Here is an 18,043-nt window from a genome sequence, read left to right as displayed (position 1 = left end):
TTCACAAGGTTAGGTAATCATCGGCCAGCCAGGAAAGGAAGGGGCTCAACAGTTGGGTGAGCTGCGCGTCAAATGCTCGCGCCGGATTCGAACCTGCGTCCACATAAGAGAGGTAAAGTTGCAGAGCCAGTGTGACGTATGGGTTCCTATATTTTATCTTCCTCAGCTCTCCACATTATCGACCATACCGATAAAGAGGATGAGCAGGATTTTTTTATTTTTATTTTATTTATTTCCAGGGGCAGAGAGAGAGAGAGAGAGAGAGAGAGAGAGAGAGAGAGAGAGAGAGAGAGAGAGAGAGAGAGAGAGACATAGATAGATAGATAGAAAGATAGATAGAGAGAGAGAGAGAGAGAGAGAGAGAGAGAGAGAGATTTCCTTGTATTGCCATTTCTAGTACTTCAATAGAAATACAAATACAAGACGCAGAATTATAGATCGAGTTTCGTAAAGAATGATAAATACAAGACTGAAGTACCGTAAGAGTCCCGGGATGGAGGAACCTTAATTGATGGTCCTTCACAATTATTTTCATACAATGTAAATGAAAAAATACATGTAAATGCAAAAATATGAATAAACTACAGAATAGAATAATGAAGGAATGATTCTGAACGGCGAGAATCCAGATCAGAACCATCGGCTTAGTCCCAGCGGTGCCAGATTGTCGTACTCAGCCTCTTATGTTTGCCGATATCCGACCCAAAAACTGTCTCTTCCACCCCAATAACTGCCTTCATATATATTTATTGTTAAAATGGTTAATTATTGGTGTTTGTTGGCAATAGTTATGGGTCAGAAACTGGTTAATACTACGGTGAGTACGATAATCTAGCACCGCGGCCCAGTCAGCGTTGCTAAATTGTCGTACCCATCGCATTGCATTTTCGTAGTTTCTGACCAATAACGAATGCAAAAACAAACAATCAAACATCAACGAATAGAAGTTTTAACACTAATTTCAATTTTCTATCGTTATTTGTGTAGGTACGAGAGTTTGAGGCTTAAAAGTAATAAAGATGAAGTGGTGAATACGATAATTTGGCAACGCTGAGCCCAATCCTCGAGGCAGTGAGTGTCAACACGGGCCCGCCGCCACCACCCGCCCCGCCGCGCTGCCCCCGCCGCCATGCCGTCCGCGGATGAGTAAGTACAATGAACACCTCCTTGTTGTGTATATCTGGCAGGCGTTCGTGGGTGTGGCGGCCGTGTGTCGCGAGGGGCAGCGGCCAAGCCACGCACGTAGACCAGCTGGGAGAAGGTGCCCACCCTGGCCCACCTCACGTCTGAAGAACGACTTACTCGACTGAAACCTTCTACTCTAGAGGAGAGGAGGGTCAGGGGAGATATGATGGAGGTGTTTAAGATCTTGAAAGGCTTTGACCGTATTGGGGGAGATGAAGACTACCTCAAGCTGGCTGCCCCTTGGCACTCCAATCTTCGGACCCGAGGCCACTCCCACAAACTGGAAAAACCACGACATAGAACACACAAAGGAAATATGTTCTCCTCGAGAGTGGTGAATCGGTGGAGGGAATGAGTGGCAAGTCAACGCTAAAATGGTACAGTAGGAAACAGAAACCAGAGGGAGTACACGGGCATGTAGGAGACTGGGGGAGCAAAGTGTTGTTTAAAGCAAGAACAGGAACCCTGGAAGTAAACGGCAGGAACAGGGACGGGGGAAACCAGAACTGTAGCTGTAGGACAGGGCAGACAGAAACAGTAGAACACCTAATAGTGGAATGCAGCAACTATGAGAGGCAGAGAGGGGAGTTAGTGGCAGGAGTAGTGATGGTAATAGGCAGAGAGGAGTGGGCTAGGAGGCTAGAGGAGGAAAACGGGGCGATCTGCACGGTGTTGGGGCTGTATGGAGACAAAAAGGAAATAAAGAGGTAAAGATTCGTATTAGGTCCGTGCCAGTATCTCATAATCTACTTTATGAAACATCACTATCTCTTCATATATCTTTTCTACAAACCTTCAACAGTCATGGAAACGCTTTGAAAATCCAATTCAAGGACTTTTTTTTTACTCTTGCAAATATGGGATAATGTTTACGAAAGCGCGTCGCCTCCTCTGCTGGCCGCGGCGACGCTGCAGCCGCCGCAGCCGCAAAATAGCTCGCAGAGGGCTTAGGGTTGGGGAGTATATTTAAACTACTCCAGGCAATAGTAATCATCCTCACTGGACAACACTAACCACCTGAGGGACCACTCCGCAAATAGAAATTTCCATGCACAGTCATTGGGAAACAACGCTGCGAAGGGATGTTCCTCTATCTGAGTCGTAAATAAGTGGAGTGCCTTGTCAGAGCATGTTGAAGGTCACTGCACCCACAGTTACCACCTCGAAGCGCTGCTACAATGAACACACCAGACAAGATGCAGGATGGCAACCCTCTTTCAACATTGTTTTATGAAGGCCAATACAAGGGGAGGAGAGGTGGTGGAAGTGTTATTGCATTTATATAAATTTTGAGTGAAGCACACTATTATTAGGCATTTACTCATGTGGTATGGTGGTTACTAATTATATTTTTCAATAAGATTTTAGTTATTTTGGTGCCCTGTAACATTAACTTGACTCACATCTTGTAGAGCTTTAAAAAATTTACTGTAGCTACAGGACTTAATTAAGCCTTGGGCCAGATTCCAATATCAGCATTAATATTATATAATTGTCTTGAGTTTTTATTTTCATTCATCTGTCTTGTTTTTCAGGGAAATTGACATTTTTTCAGAATACCCTTGCTTCCTTCACTATATTATTATCACCAAACCCTGTTATAGGGTCTCATGTCAAGAAAATTTGGAATTTATTGTAAATCATCTTTTAATTATATATGTGTTTACTTTTCCCTCAGGGTCAAGTCCAGTTGGGCTGATGAAGTGGAGGAGGTCGAAGGTAAGACACTGTACCAGGTGGAGGAGGTGGAGTGTGGGTGCAGCATGATGGTGACTGGCATAATGGCAACACCCAAACTGGCATCCCATCAACCAGTCAGCAGAACTCAGAAGTCATTGAACAAATTGTCAAAGTGACATATTTCTTTCTTTTCAAAAGTATAACCATATAAGGTGCATTTAAATATATGAAAGAATTTAATGTCTCCATATAAAATAGCTGCATTATCATTTGCCTGTCATATCACTGCAGATGACAAGCACACATTTTTTTTACCTTCCAGGAGGTAACCTTCCGCCGCCTGTTGAGAAGAATGACGGAAGCACCAAGACCATCACAGAGTACACACTCAATGATGATGGGAAGAAGGTCAAGGTGAGCATAGCAGAAAAAGATTATTGTTTTTGCATTGAAATGTTCATGTAATAATTTGTTTTCTTTCTCAGCAGATGACTACATTTCAGTTCCTTGGTTGTGTAGATTTTGTCTTTTATCAGAGATGCTTTCTCCACCAGGAAGTGTTTCACTAATGTAATGCTTTTTATTCTCAGATCGTGAGCCACTACAAGATTGAGAAGCACCGCGTGGCCCGGACCATTGCCGAGAGGAAGACTTGGAAGAAGTACGGCCTCAGTAAGAATGACAAGCCTGGCCCCAACCCAGCCACAACCATCACTGCTGAGGACGTGTTCATGCATGTATGTTGAAGGCCTGGCTGGGGAAGGGGGGAGGGAGCAAGGGAAAGTCTGTGCTTTATGTGATTATTGTTACAAGGAAGGGAGCTTGCAAGTTTCTTTGTATGTTTTCTCATTTTTAGCATTTTCATCTTGTATGTTTGTATGATGATTGTACATACTACTTCAAGGAGCAACATGGAAAAGGCACCATCATAAATGGGCATTTTTTGGGGCATTGATGCTGCCAAAGTTTTCTGTGTTTGATACCATATACTGAAAGTTCTTTCTGCCAACAGTTCCTGAGTAACAAGGAGGAGGAAACGAATGAACAAGAGGAGCTGAAGAAGAAGCTGATGGATGCACAGAAGGGTCAGGTCAAGTGTCGGCTGTGTAAGGAGGACCATTGGACCAAGCAGTGCCCCTACAAGGACAAGCTGGAGCCCCTCCGCTCCTCTCTCCTGGTAAGCCTCAGGCAGAACCCCCTAGTCTGAATTAACATCTTTTTTGAATGCATGTTAGGGAGTTTTCCTATATTGAGAGCATTATAGAAAGCTTTGCATAATTCTCTACGGTGTTTCCACGCAGGGTGAGGAGAAGCCAGAGGAAGAGGCTGCTCAGCCTGGAGGGCCACCAGTGGACAAGGCCAAGCTTGCTGGAGGCACACAGGGCAAGTACGTCCCTCCTTCCATGAGGGACGGAGGCTCCAAGAAGGGAGAGTCCATGATGTCCTCCAGGGGTCGAGGTGAGCAGGTGTTGCCTTGTTTCTTGTGAGCCATGTGGTTGGGAACATGATAAATTGATCTGTAGAGGAATGTGCTGGAAGTTCCACTCTTATTTCATCACTTTTTGTCAAAGCACCCAGACACCACTTAAAACCTTACTCACCTTCAGAGAGGTTCACCATTTATTTGAGAATTTCGGATTATGGTTTTCCCTGTCACAACTGTTCTTCATTTCTCTTCCTGACATTGACCTTCACCAGCTTATCAGATAAAATTTGATACATGTGTTGGGCAATGATAACAGATACCAAGGTGAGAGGTAAATTTTGAATTTTAAGCAGTATCAATCATCAAGAGGAACTACATTCTACAGGTGCTACATCAAGGAGCTGTGATAGGTAACACTGCTTTGATTGTTGTCCTCAGATGAAACAGCAACAGTGCGTGTGACCAACCTGTCAGAGAACACCAGGGAGCAGGATCTTCAGGACCTCTTCCGGCCCTTCGGGGACATCAGCCGCATCTTCCTGGCCAAGGACAAAAACACTGGCCAGTCCAAGGGATTTGCCTTCATCAATTTCAAGGTGAGGAATTGATGAAAAAGCTGCAGCTTCTTGAGAAAGCCCTTTGCATTCAGTTTTTTCTTGAGGTATAATCTTTATTTATTTATTTACAGGAAATCCCCTATATACGAAAGGGTTAGGGACTGAAAAAACCTTTCGTTTATCGATTTTTCGTATATGGAAGCCATTTCCCCCATAGGATTGTTAATAAATAGGGGGGTTAGGGACCAGCGCCAGCAAAAAAAAAAAAAAAAAAAAAGTTAAATATAACTATGCTTAAAAGCAATTTACTACTCACAATACAATGAAACATAAGGCTCATAAATAATTAAAAACAATTACCATTTCCTGTTCCTTTACTGTTATAGAAATGCATTACATATGTTAGGACAATCCCCTCTAACTCGTCACTACAACTCATCACTTAACATTGCCAATGTTTACTTCCCAAGCTGTGAAAGGCCAGTTTCGACTCTCGTGTAAACACGTGCCAAACAGTACACCACCGCACCTCAAGCCCCCCCCAACCCCTCCATCACCCTCACGTTTCCTCACGCTGGCTGGGATGTGTTTCGATTCGAGTCGAAGCAAGGGGTTCACAAACTGGCAACGCTAAGTGATGGCGTTGAAGTGGAGGGACTGGACATGGACACTTGCTGCCTAATCACTGCGAGTGTGCGTGAGGCTGTTGATGGCGACCGATATAGACATCGTGCGAAACAGTGGGCGTGAAACTGTCGTGCTTTAGATATCTAAGCATGTCTTTCGTGAACCGAAAATTGTCCTATATTTTTCACTTTCGTATATCCGAATTTTTTACATCGAGTTTTATATCGATTTCCTGTATTTATTTATTTTTTTTTTTTTTTTAGAGAGAGAGAGAGAGACTCTGAGAGAGAGACTCTGAGAGACTGAGACTGAGACTGAAATATTGAATGTATTTTCAGTTAAAGTTATTTGGTATTTTCTTTTGCATCTACTTAGTACAGTCCATTCCAGCAACTGACAAAAGTAGTGCTCACCAGGTGATGGGAGTGTGATGACATGCCCTACTTTTAGGCTATGCTGTAACACATTTTCTGAACATATTTCCAATCATGAAAGAAATAATTCATAGTTAAAAAAAAATTGTTTTTTCATCAACATGGTGCAATGAATTACTGATGAATTAATGGCTCAGCTTCTCCAACTCATTGTGTAATGAGGCAGATTAGTGGTTAAGGAACAAAACTTTTCCCATCTGGTGAGCCTTGCTTTGATAGACTCCGTGGAACAGGCTGTAGGCAAGTCAGTCAAGGAATCAAATGTAATCAACAACTGTCATTTTCCTCCCCAACTCCCACACTCAGAGGAGAGAAGATGCTGCCAAGGCCATCCAGATCCTCAACGGCTACGGTTATGACCACTTGATCCTGAGTGTGGAATGGGCCAAGTAAGTGCCTCCTCTAATCATTATTATTATTATTGGGATTCATGAAAGGGCATCAAAATAAAATAAAAATAAAAATATGTAGACAAACAAAGCCCCCTCAATGAGCAGACATGGATATGGAAAATAAAAGACAGTGACAGTAAAGTAAGGAAAAGAATAAAAAGAAAATGGGGATATCGAAAGAGTTAACAGGTGGGTGTTGTCTTCAGACATTTGCTCTTTGCAGAATAGTCATTAGTTTTGTAAGTTAATGTTCTCAGATTCATGAACTTTTATCAGTCGAATATTTGTCTATATCCGAAGCCCTGACCCCTCATGAAAATATTGCTCAAGAGTGTGGACAGATTAAAGTCTCCTGTATCCCCTTCACCAGCTCTCCCTGTCCATAATCTCAATCCCTCACCTGCCAAATTGCTCCAGTACTCATTCACTCTATTGATCCATTCTGTTGGTGGTGTCTCCCTTACACCATTTCCCTCAATCTTGCTCTCATGGATGCTCTTCACCAAGTCATCCTCATTCTTTCTTACCACATGTCCAACAATCTCGGAGTACCAAGTGTCACCCATTCAACTACTCAACAATTCTCTCCTCTTACTGTTAAACCCATACCAAAATTTGTGGACATTCTCATTACTTTCTCAATCCCATCTTGACTTAATTTATATACAATGTGATTCTCTCACATAGCTAATTCCTACAACATGTATCTTATGGCTGTGATACATTCTACATCCATATCTGATGCATATTCTGAATGTTATGTAGTTTTTTTTACTCTTGGGGTAACCATTAACACTTCCTGTCTATGCCACATTAGCCCCTATTTTACTATTTCTAAGAGTTTTTTTATTGACTCCTTGTTCTCCTTTGCAGGCCCTCTGGGACACAGTGAATGGTGCTAGCTAAGGATTAAACTAATTTGTTTGCACCTATTAGAAAGTTAAATATAGCCTTGGTGAAAGTATTGTGTTTTTCATTCCTCCTGTGTGTGTTCAAGTCAGTGTGTTACTGGAAATTTCATCCCAGCAAGTCACCACCATTTTTTGCTAGACCTTTGAAGTACAAGGTTGGCCATGGGTAAAAGAAAATAATTGCAGTCATAGCTTTACTCTGGCAAGCTCATCCTTTGCTGTATTACATGGAAGATGACTTATCCTCCATAGCTCACCTAGGACCCAAAGCAGAAATGTGTGTGTGTGTGTGTGTTGGAGGCATGGTAGGCTTGGTCATTTTTCTCCTGTCTATCATTAACAACCACTGATTTTATAACTTGTTTCTTCTGTTTTTTTTTTAGAGCAATGGGAGTAATAATCTATATATGTATATTTTGAGGGAATGGCCTTTCAGTTGTGTGGCAGTAGTGAGGTCATCTATATCGATTCTCCCAACCTGTCCCTCATAAATACCATGGTGGTCATGACTTGGTAAAAACATGCAAAGTTCACCTTTATCAGTACTTAGCCACTGCCTAAATTGGGCTTGAGTTTCATAGGTCAATACAGAGAGAGAGAGAGAGAGAGAGAGCATCTGAATAACTAGTTTTTAAGGTGGTCAGTGTGAAAGCAGGCTTCGAACAGGTTTACAAGACAACTGGGAATATCCATTGTACATTATTTATGTATTTGCCTACTATTGTAGCTTATTACTAGTGGTGCAGAGGGTACATCTGGCCGGAACCTCAATTTTCATGAAATTCTCCGGCGGGAACTTGATGGTCTGGTTCCGGTGCGCCCCTAATTATTACTTAAGCTTAACTAACTCCTGTATTTTCAAAACACAACTGGCCACAGGCGTCATACAAGTATATGGTGGTAAGGCTTTCCCACCTCCCAACTCCTCTCGAGGTGTCTTCAGGAAAATTATAAACGCTGAGTGACCTTCACGTTCAACAAAACATGCATTAAAAAAAGTCCAATGTGAGATATATATATATATATATATATATATATATATATATATATATATATATATATATATATATATATATATATATATATATATATATATATATATATATATATATATATATATATATATATATATATATATATATATATATATATATATATATATATATATATATATATATATATTGGCGAAAGCTAGCAGTAGTTACAGTCAACACGTTGACTGGAAAATTATTCATATCAATTGAATTTTATGGTAATTTGATTTTGTACTCCGTCCATCACAATTTAATGGCGAAAAATAATCTGTAGTTGCTAAAAATATTTATATTTATATTGACGCAAGATTGTGGTGGTTGAGTAACAAACAAGGGCAGTACCCAGCCGGCGGCCGCGCCCACGCCGCCACACCGGAAAGGCCGCGCCACGCAGCAGAGATAACCCGTCACCTACGGCCTCGTGAGCAACACAGTTCTCTGCTGCTGGGAGGTGAACAAAAACGGAAGAAATAAGGTTTATTTAAAGATTTAAGATTTATACAGTGCAAGGCGGTGAATGGAGCAGATAAGGGTGGAGGTAACCGTGCGGAGAGGGGAGATAAGATAAGGGGAGCGGAAAACTGATAGCGAGGTGAGGTGAGGCAGCAGCACCAGCCTGACCACCTCCACAAAACATTCTGGTCAACAGTGTGAACACCACGCCGCTGAATGGACACAACAACCAGGTGTGGAGGGCTAGGGACTCATTAACCTGTCTCGTGTACTGCTGCTCGGGGCTGAAGTGCAAAGAGTAATTTGAAGCCAACGAACCACATTCCCCTGGCCGTCCCTGGAGCGGGGGACGAGTGCGTGTGTGAGGCTCTTCGGAGAGTGACTATTACAGTTTTCGGTGGTTTGCTTGTGTGGTCACGCCTGCTCCTACCTGGTGTCCATTAGACCTGTTCGAGACTATATAAACGTAGAAAGGTAAGTTCACATGCATCCAACCCTTTACTTAATAGTCACGAGGTAACATGAACGTGCCTGAGTTATGAGTCAAATATCAAATGCGGTAACTCCTTCAAGCTCCAACCACTCCCTAAAATATTTTATAACAAACCTATGCCCTCATTTTACTTACTAGCCCCGCCCTTCCTGTCCAATATGTTACTTTCATCAAATGGTCACTTATATGTTCCTGGGAAAAGTCATATTATTTACGATATTTTGTTACCTTCAGCTGAATGATGTCTACGGCCGGCGAATGCAAGAATTTTTTTCCTACATTATATACTCATGTCCTTGTGACGATTTGGTTAAGTAACACGAGTTAACACCCTCCCCCCCATCTACGTTATATAACTTTCGAATGACCCCTTAATTTACATAGATTTTAAAGTTTGGTAAGTGTAACTATTGTGCACAAACCAGGAACCATCGGTTAATATATACCCGTCACAATAAACTATCAGTCAATCGAATTAAAAAAAATCATAAAATTTTGATGTCAACGTTTGGAAATATGAATCCGGTTAGCATTAGTTAAGTTCAAAGGCTACATGCTAGTTGCCTATTTCTACAGTATTCATGAACCGAACTGGGATTTGAAATGAAGTCCTTCCCTCGTATCCACCGATCACATTTATAGCGCAGCAAGCAATCAAAGCAAGCCATTCCCGCGTCGCTAAAGCTGCTGACAGTGTAGGGACGTGAGGCAACTCCCTCCTAGACAAAAACAATGCTGAGGTTTGCTGCGATTACCATTTCCTGAGCGGCGGTGACTCCCGGAGGCGCTGATAACGAGTGACGTGCCAGGCTGAGAGGCGCGGCTGGCGGTAATCGGGCACTTGGGTCCTGCACGACGGGCCACACTTGCCTATCAGAGAACGGTGACAGGTGAGTAAATATCGTGGCTCTCAGTAAGTAGATGTAGAGGCCTGAGCTAAAGCCCTCGCAACGAAAATCAATGCAGTGTACGGCTATATAGTGAAGGTTGCTTTATGGAACAACGCCGTGCATAGGTCTATTGTTGGTATTCTTAAACGCTCCCTTCTTTTACATTCACTCATTTCTAAAGGCCAAAAGAGAGATTGAACACGTCCCCATGAGTGGTTCTTTACGTTCATGGTGCAGATCGAACCTTGTCAAACTACCACCAGGGTCATAAAATTATCTATAGAAATGCCCACAGATCCTACGAAATCCTTGTGTGCTTCGACCCCGAAAGGTTTAAGAATATGACCCTATATCTGTAAAGTGTACAGCAAATGGTGACTGAACCCTTGTCGTGGCTCTCTCTAGGTTGACGTAGATACCCGAGTTACAGCCTTTGCAATGGGACCTCCTGAAGTGTACAGCCAGTGACAGTGGGCGAACTGAACCTCATCGTGATATATCTTTGAAGTGTAAAGTGTACGACGAATGGTGACTAGAACGCTTTATCGTGGCTCTCTATAAGTAGATGTTGATACCCGAGTTACAGCCTTTGCAATGGGAATGTACATATCGTGATGGTGGGTGAATGGAACCTCGCTGTACGTGGGTCTGTGTTTAACGTGTGCAACGAATGGTAGTAAGCGTACGTACGAGTGTTCCAGGGCACGTTATTGGTGGGTGAATTGATCTCTTTAACCCGGTAGCTGCGGGGATCATGTTTAATTAAAGGCCCCTCTAAGCAAATTAATGAAAAAAAAATCATCACTCACACACACCATTTCATAATATTTATCAACGCATTTGTGATCAGTTTATGCATCATCTATGTTGGGGAGTTTATATCATGACAAAAATTTGGCCCGTCGCTAGTACACGGTAGAGCCACAAGTTTGGCCCAACGCTGCTACCGGGTTAATGAGGCTTCTTATAAGTGTACAGTGAGCGGAGGTGAATGCAGGAAATTGACCTCTCGGGGCTCTAAGTAATGGCAAGCACCTATCTATATTGTGTCGTGTAATGCAGACCATGCACTTTCATAAACTCGACCAAATTATTGAACAATCTAAACGGCAATCTAACCAGCCTTTAATTGGTAATCAAGTCCCCCTCTATAAATTACTTTTTTTAACCCTTTTGTACGTCCAGGTAAAGTGCATAAGAGCCCCTAATGAGGCAAGCCGAGGTACAGTGTCACCGCGCTGAGACGAAAAGGGAGATGAAGTAAAGTGATGAACTGTGTTATGCCGCGGCGTGTGAAGCGTGTTGCAGGTGTCGGTGGTGGTGGTGTGTGCGTGAGGGCCGCGCAGGCGACGCGTGAGTGTAGTGCAGCCCCGGGAAACTGAAAGGACGCCCCAAACATGATCGACTTGCCCCCGCCGCCGCCACCTCCTCCAGAAGACTACGACGTGGACTTTCTCCCTCCGCCCCCGCCACCCCCACCCGTTGATTATAATGACGACCTCCCGCCACCCCCCCCACCCCCGGCCATGCCCTCCGCTACCCTGCAGGACTCGCCGCCGCCGCCCCCCGAGCCGGACTATGACATCCCTGAGTCCCCGCCGGATAGTTATCAGGTGGGGCGGCAGGACGGGGAGGTCTTGCCTCCGCCCCCGCCCCAAGACTTCCCTCCTGTGGACTACCACCAAGACAGTCATCCTCACCGTGAGTACTCGTTCGCTTGTTTCCTTGTTTGGGGTGTTAGTGGTGTTAGCGTTTTGGTACTGTTTTCATTTAGAGCTGGGTTTAGATGTTAATACGAGATCCTAGTGCTGTGTATGGCTCTGACGCAGTGACGTGAGGTGCATCAGAGAGCAAGGGCAAAGAGTAAGGCAGCGAGGGAGGGCCAAGGAGCGAAGGGTGTGGCAGGAAAGAGGTTTACTGAAGGTGTGGGAGGCGTGCCGGGGGGAGCGGGGGAGGCGGGAGGAAGGGAAGGGTTGTAATGAGAGAGTCTGAGTGAGTGAGAGTTCGTGAGGGACTCGAGAGGACGTGCGAGTGTGTGGGAGAGCTGCAGTGTGTCCTAAGTGTCCCTCGTGATGCCTCGCACAGACCAAGCCCCCGGGAGGAAGGTGAGCCAGGGCAGCCGCCACTCCAGCCGCGCGTCGCTGTACTCTATTCAGGAGGGCGGCAGCAGGCACAGCGTCTACAGCATGGGCGGGCTGAGCAACACCAGCACCATTGGGCCGTGGGGCGATGTGTTCCAACCCATGACAAGTTCGCTTCCTCGCCGGGCGTCGTCAGCGTCCGTCGTGGCGTACACTGAGCCCTTGCTGATGGAGGAGGAGGCGCGGGACAGCATGTACGGCACCATGAGCAAGGCCTCCAGGCGCTACTACGACCGCCGTTCCCAGCAGCAGCAGCAGCAGCCTGTTGGTAAGTCACACCCTCCAGACATATCAGCCGACAGCTCCACTTTGACATTAGCAGCGGCATCCCTCATTACGGGCCGCGGTGAGGCGTGACTCGACGCCCATTGTGCCGCGCCATGCCTCTGTGGGGCGTCAGGCACCGAGGGGGAGGGGTGATAGACCAAGGGAAGACCAGACCAGGGGGAAATACGGGGTGGTGGATGAGCTAGGTAGACATGACTGCTAAATATGCTTTAAATTAGACTCCAATCATGTTATTCAAATGTTCATTCATGCAAGTGATTTTATTAGACATCACATTGATATGCTGGGAAAGGAGAATATGTATGCATGATAGTAAAGCTGTATTTTTTTTTTGAGTGGTAACTAGTTTAATAGCAATGATTGAGGCCCACTGTGTGTGTGTGTGTGTGTGTGTGTGTGTGTGTGTGTGTGTGTGCGCCTGACGTGTGCCTTGTGTCGCCAGCGAACCCGTATGGCACCGTCCGCCGCCAGCCAGGGCAGGTCCGCCGCGCCTCGGACACCCCGGCGAGCGCCACCATGTACTCCAAGCAAAGGTACGCCCCCCTCCCTGCCCCTCCACCCCTGCCTCCTTACCTGTCCCTCCACCCACGCTACCCTCTATGCCACTGTATACCCTTCCATGCCCTCCCCTCCCCGCCCATCCACCTCCTTACCTGTCCTTCCATCCACGCTACCCTCCATGCCGCTGTGTACCCTTCCATGCCCTCCCCTCCCTGCCCATCCACCTCCTTACCTGTCCTTCCATCCACGCTACCCTCCATGCCCATCCACCTCCTTACCTGTCCTTCCATCCACGCTACCCTCCATGCCACTGTGCATCCTTCCATGCCCTCCCCTCCCTGCCCATCCACCTCCCTACCTGTCCCTCCACCCACGCTACCCTCTATGCCACTGTGTATCTTCCATGCCCTCCCCTCCCTGCCCATCCACCTCCTTACCTGTCCTTCCATCCACGCTACCCTCCATGCCACTGTGTATCCTTCCATGCCCCCCCCCCTCCCTGCCCCTCCACTCCCCCTGTCTCATGTATTCATCCCTCCATTCCCCTTTCCCCTCTGCCCCTCCTCCACCCCCCGTGTCTATCTTCCCTTGGCCCTCCACCTCTGTTCCCCTCTATGTCTATGTATCCTTACACGTACCCCTTCTATGCCCCTCCACCCCCTTTAGCTTTATGTATCCTTCCATGCCCCCCTATCTTTTCTCCCCCTCCCTCCGGCTCTATGTATCCTCCCATGTCCCTCTGTCCCTCTTCTGCCCCTCCACCCCCCCCTGTCAGTGTATTCCTCCATGTTCCCCCTTGCCCTTCCACCCTCCCTGTCTCTATGAATCCTCCCATGCCCCCTCCTGCCCCCCAAAGCACACCACCCATAAGTATACGGTCTCTTCGACATGCACACAACTTCCCTGCTACGTGATATAGTTTCGCTTCACTGTATAACTTAACTATCAATTACTCCTATTTGAAACAACATGTAAACAGTTGAATGGTAATGCCCAATAACCCTATCCATATATACCTCTCTATCTATCTGTCTGGCCTATATACCCGTGCAAAAGCCAACCCCATGTAATACTCGTAAAAGACCCCTTAAAACATATATTTACTCCCTATAGACAAGTTATGTGTGTCCATGTAGCAATCAACCTCATAACTTAGCGGGCTTTTTTTTTAGCGTGATTTTTTTTACACCTTTTTTTGTTGCCCTTGAGCTGTAAAAAAAAAAAATTCTTAAATTCGACATAACTTCCATACGGCATCTATTTTCATATTTGTCTATACCATTCTATATACCTACCTACGTCAATGTATGTCCATGTAGCAATCAACCTTCTAAACTTAGCATAAAACCTTCTCGTTCTTAAATTCGACTAATAACTTCCATACGGCACCTATTCACACATTATCTATCTTCCCATCTATCTCTTATAACTTGAGTTCATACGGCATCTATTCACACGTTGTCTATCTTCCTATCTATCTCTTATCACGCAAAGGCACAGACCCCTCCACGCACTCCCCACGCCCTCCCTCCCTCCTAACCCTCTCCATTGTGTGCAGGCGTGGCACTCACCTAAATTAACCTCTGATGCATATTGGATGGTGCGGAGGCGGCAATAACAACACGCCCCGCCGCCGCCCTCCCTCACGCCCGCACGCCCGCCACACTGACCCTCCTTGTGCACGCAGGCGGAAGTCGAAGAACGTGGACGGCAAGAAACGAAAGTCCTCTCACAGCAGCCTGGCCGGGGCGTCGATCACTTCCGGAGACGCCGCCCGTTTCGTGGAGTCAACAGTTAGCCAGCACAGGGAGGAACGCGAGAGGAGGCTGAAGTGCGTGCCGGCCCCTGAGATTGCGATGGACAGGTGAGTGAAGGGAGAGGAAGGGAGGAAGGAGTTCAGATAGGAGGAGAAAGTGTTGTTGTTTTTGTTGTTGTTGGTGGTGGTGGTGTTATGTATAGGACGTGAGGTTTAGTTTAAAAAGGTATTCTTCGTTTTAGTATGCTTTCATTCTTTCGTATTATGGCGTTCATTCTTCCATATCATACTTTCATTCTTCAATTTTCCTTATCTTTTTTTTATCTTTTTCTTTTCTTCATTTTTTTCATCTACTTTTTCTTCTTTTTCTACTTCTTATCATCATCATCACCACCATCGTAATTATCAATAGGAAAATTTACTTCATCGTCTTACGGTCACGACTGAGCGACGACAAGCTCGATCGGCGTCCTATCAAGCTGTCGATCCTCATGTTGCTCGACTTACTAGCGAAAAAATGGTTAGATTCTGCTGATCAGTCCCTCCGCTGGTATCTGCACGACAGCAATGTTCATGCTAACCTGATCCACTCACTTCACATCACCATGGCCACGCGATACCAAGAAGTGCAACACCTAGCATATCCGTTATCGTGGGAGCCTCGGGGATAACTGTGCACAAGACGAGACTAACCAGACACCCACACAGTAGTAGCGCCTCTGTGGTGAAGCGGGCCGCACGCATACAAATCCGAATCCCGGACAGTTGGCGCACAGCTCACCCAGCCATCCATCCTCCCTCTCGGGCTGGTGGATAAATGGGTACCTTGGGAAATTTGGGGTAGGTAACTGTGGTAACCCGGATGTCACACTGGCCCGTTGTCCCTGGGTAATGGGTTACTTCCCGCCACATTAATAAGGGACATTGTGACGAATATGAACCCCGAGGCCACGTGCAGTTTTATCGTGTGCCCCAACTTTACCATACTGTAATGGGGTCTGGGGGTCAGGTGCGGCCTTGCCACTGCCCACCCCTCCCCAGGTCTTCCCCGCCGCCGGTGCAGTAGGTTAACTCTGGACGTCAGGGGTTCCGGACATGGGACGCGCTACAACCGGCAGCCCGGCTCCAGTAGCGGCCGCGTCACCCTCCCTTGTGGCACGGGGAGGTGCCGCGCCGGCCGGGTGTTCTATCAGCCGTATTAGCAAGATGGTATCAGATAAGTGTGAACATTTTTGGAATGAGAAGAAAAAGCAACACACAATTTCGCTTTCTTATAAAGACTCGATCCCAGTCACCATCAGACCAAACTGTATAGACACCACTCGCACTACATAGCATGCCTATCAAGGCTGGCACTCTCAGCCTATATAGGGTCGACAAATGATTGCACGCAGGGTTCACTATATATATGTTTCTTCTAGAAGTGTTGCGGAAACATTTTCTACTTGCTCAGATTAGCTACTTCGCTATCAATGTTTACGATTACGGTGAGAAGTAAAACAGTGATAGCCGTTCACGCGCGATTAGCATGGGATCAGAGGATGTTGCACACTGAGCAGATAAGGGCTAGTAGCTCTTATCGGTGCAACGTGAGACCGCAGGCTGCACGGTCCGGGCAGCCTGCCTACGGTAGTTTTCTATTAGTCATTTTACAGAAAAAAAAAGTGAAACAATAAGCCCTCATCATCCTTCAATGGAAAATGGAAATATTGATTAACTAGTTACGTGTGTGGCATTGAGAGAAACCCCGGTAATAGCCCTGTAATCGTCACTAGGCAGGTGGACGACAGGGACACACACACGGACACACACGCCCCCTCCCGTCACTTCCTGATCCGGATGGCGGCAGGAAGAAGCCTCATTGAGCAGCGGGCGGTGGGCGGCGCGGCGAGGGAGGACCAACGAGGTGGAATATCACAGCTTAGTTCAGTGTTTAATTTTTTGTGTGTATTGAAGGCGTAACTCCTCTATAGCTACAGGTAAACTGGCTATGGTATGAGTATCCCTTGGCCTTTAAACAGTGGCAGCTCGGAGACAGGCCGTAGAAAGTGATCGTGCAGTGAAATAAACCGCCAGTGTGTTTGTTTTCAGTGACAACCGGATTTTTTTTTTTTTTAGTGTGGACGTGCTTGTGTGCGTATATTGTTCGTTCATTTATTGTTCTGCCATATCTCGATCATCCCCTTTCACTCCCTTCGTCCCCTTCCATCCTCTTTCTCTCCATTTTCATCTCCTTCATCCCTTTCCTTCCATTTTCATCTCCCTCATTCCTTTCCTTCCATTTTCATCTCCTTCATCCCCTTCCATCCCCGTTCACTTTCTTCATCCCCTTCCATCCCCTTTAATTCTTTTAATTTTCATCTCCTGTCATCCCTTTACATCCCCTTTCACATCTTCGCATTCCACTTCATTCCCTTCCCCTTTTTCTTCCCTTTCTTTCATCTCCTTTCTTCCCCTTTCGTCCTCCTCCTCCTCCTCCTCCTTTCCTTCCCCTTTCTTTTCTTTTTTTTCACCCCCTAACACCACCTTACTTCCCCTTCCACACTCTTCATTCCCCTTTCATCCCCTTCCCCTTTAATCTCCCTTCTTCCCCTTTCAACCCCTATCTTCCCTTTCATCCCATTCCTCGTTTATCTCCCTTCTTCCTCTTCCTCCCATTCCCTCCCTTTTCATCCTTTACCCTCCCTCTTTCTTCCCTTACCCTCCCTTGTTTCTCCCCTTCCCCTCTCTTTTTCAATTCCTCTCCTCCTTATTTCATCCCCTACCACCCATTTCATCCCCATTTCCTCTCCTCCCTCGATCTCTCCTCCTTTCCTCACTTTCTCCCTCTTTACCTTCCTATTTCCTCCTCATACCCACATTTTTCACCCCCTTCGCTTCCTTAATTCACCCACTCCACTCCTTATTCCATCTCCTATCACCCATTTCTCCCCATTTCCTCCCTTTACCTTCCCTTTCCTCCTCATCCCCCATTTTTCACCCCTTCGCTAATTCCTTACTTCACCCCCTCGCTTCCTTGCTTCACCCCCTCTCCTCCTTATTTCATCTCCCATCACTCATTTCCTCCCCATTTCCTCCCTTTCTTCCTCATTTCCTCCCCATTTCCTCCCTTTCTTCCCCATTTCCTCCCTTTCTTCCCCTTTCCTCCCCACGCCCGGCGATGCTCACGTGCCAGGTGTTTGTTTACAGTTGAAGGGTTGGGTCGAAGGCTCTGACTAATGACACTCTACAATGTGATTTTTAGCCGATTTTGAGCCCCTAAGAGCGTAATAAAG

The 18,043-nt window shown here is 46.0% G+C and overlaps 2 protein-coding genes across 10 annotated transcripts in view; both read left to right on the top strand.

The window, feature by feature from the left end:
- The first annotated feature begins 1,019 nt into the window (after positions 1–1,019).
- LOC127007685 (eukaryotic translation initiation factor 3 subunit G-like) lies at positions 1,020–7,265 on the top strand. The gene is made up of 9 exons (XM_050878903.1): positions 1,020–1,146; positions 2,864–2,904; positions 3,188–3,279; positions 3,456–3,602; positions 3,878–4,042; positions 4,167–4,323; positions 4,730–4,887; positions 6,216–6,298; positions 7,175–7,265. Exons 1-9 carry the CDS (start codon positions 1,130–1,132, stop codon positions 7,191–7,193), a joined length of 879 nt encoding a protein of 292 aa, XP_050734860.1. The 5' UTR covers positions 1,020–1,129; the 3' UTR covers positions 7,194–7,265.
- A 1,303-nt stretch (positions 7,266–8,568) lies between these two features.
- Positions 8,569–18,043, top strand: part of LOC127007682 (cytoplasmic FMR1-interacting protein-like) — a 36,737-nt gene continuing 27,262 nt past the window's right edge. Inside the window, exons 1-6 of one of the 9 annotated variants that reach the window (XM_050878898.1) lie at positions 8,954–9,173; positions 9,835–10,082; positions 11,268–11,783; positions 12,168–12,491; positions 12,954–13,044; positions 14,700–14,876. In XM_050878898.1, coding sequence (XP_050734855.1) covers positions 11,480–11,783; positions 12,168–12,491; positions 12,954–13,044; positions 14,700–14,876 — 896 coding nt within the window. In that variant the 5' untranslated portion in view covers positions 8,954–9,173; positions 9,835–10,082; positions 11,268–11,479. The other 8 variants (XM_050878894.1, XM_050878895.1, XM_050878899.1 and 5 more) reach the window with 8 other exon arrangements.

The sequence above is a fragment of the Eriocheir sinensis genome, chromosome 36, assembly GCF_024679095.1.
Source record: "Eriocheir sinensis breed Jianghai 21 chromosome 36, ASM2467909v1, whole genome shotgun sequence".
Taxonomy (NCBI): domain Eukaryota; kingdom Metazoa; phylum Arthropoda; class Malacostraca; order Decapoda; family Varunidae; genus Eriocheir; species Eriocheir sinensis.
Note: the sequence above shows the minus strand (reverse complement) of the source record. Positions and strands in the feature narration are given on the sequence as shown.

Bases quoted from the DNA above. Each gene is read 5' to 3' on its own strand.
- LOC127007685 (XM_050878903.1), top strand. The intron at 3,280-3,455 runs GTGAGCATAGCA...TTTTATTCTCAG, and splicing joins ATGATGGGAAGAAGGTCAAG to ATCGTGAGCCACTACAAGAT. The intron at 4,043-4,166 runs GTAAGCCTCAGG...GTTTCCACGCAG, and splicing joins CCCTCCGCTCCTCTCTCCTG to GGTGAGGAGAAGCCAGAGGA.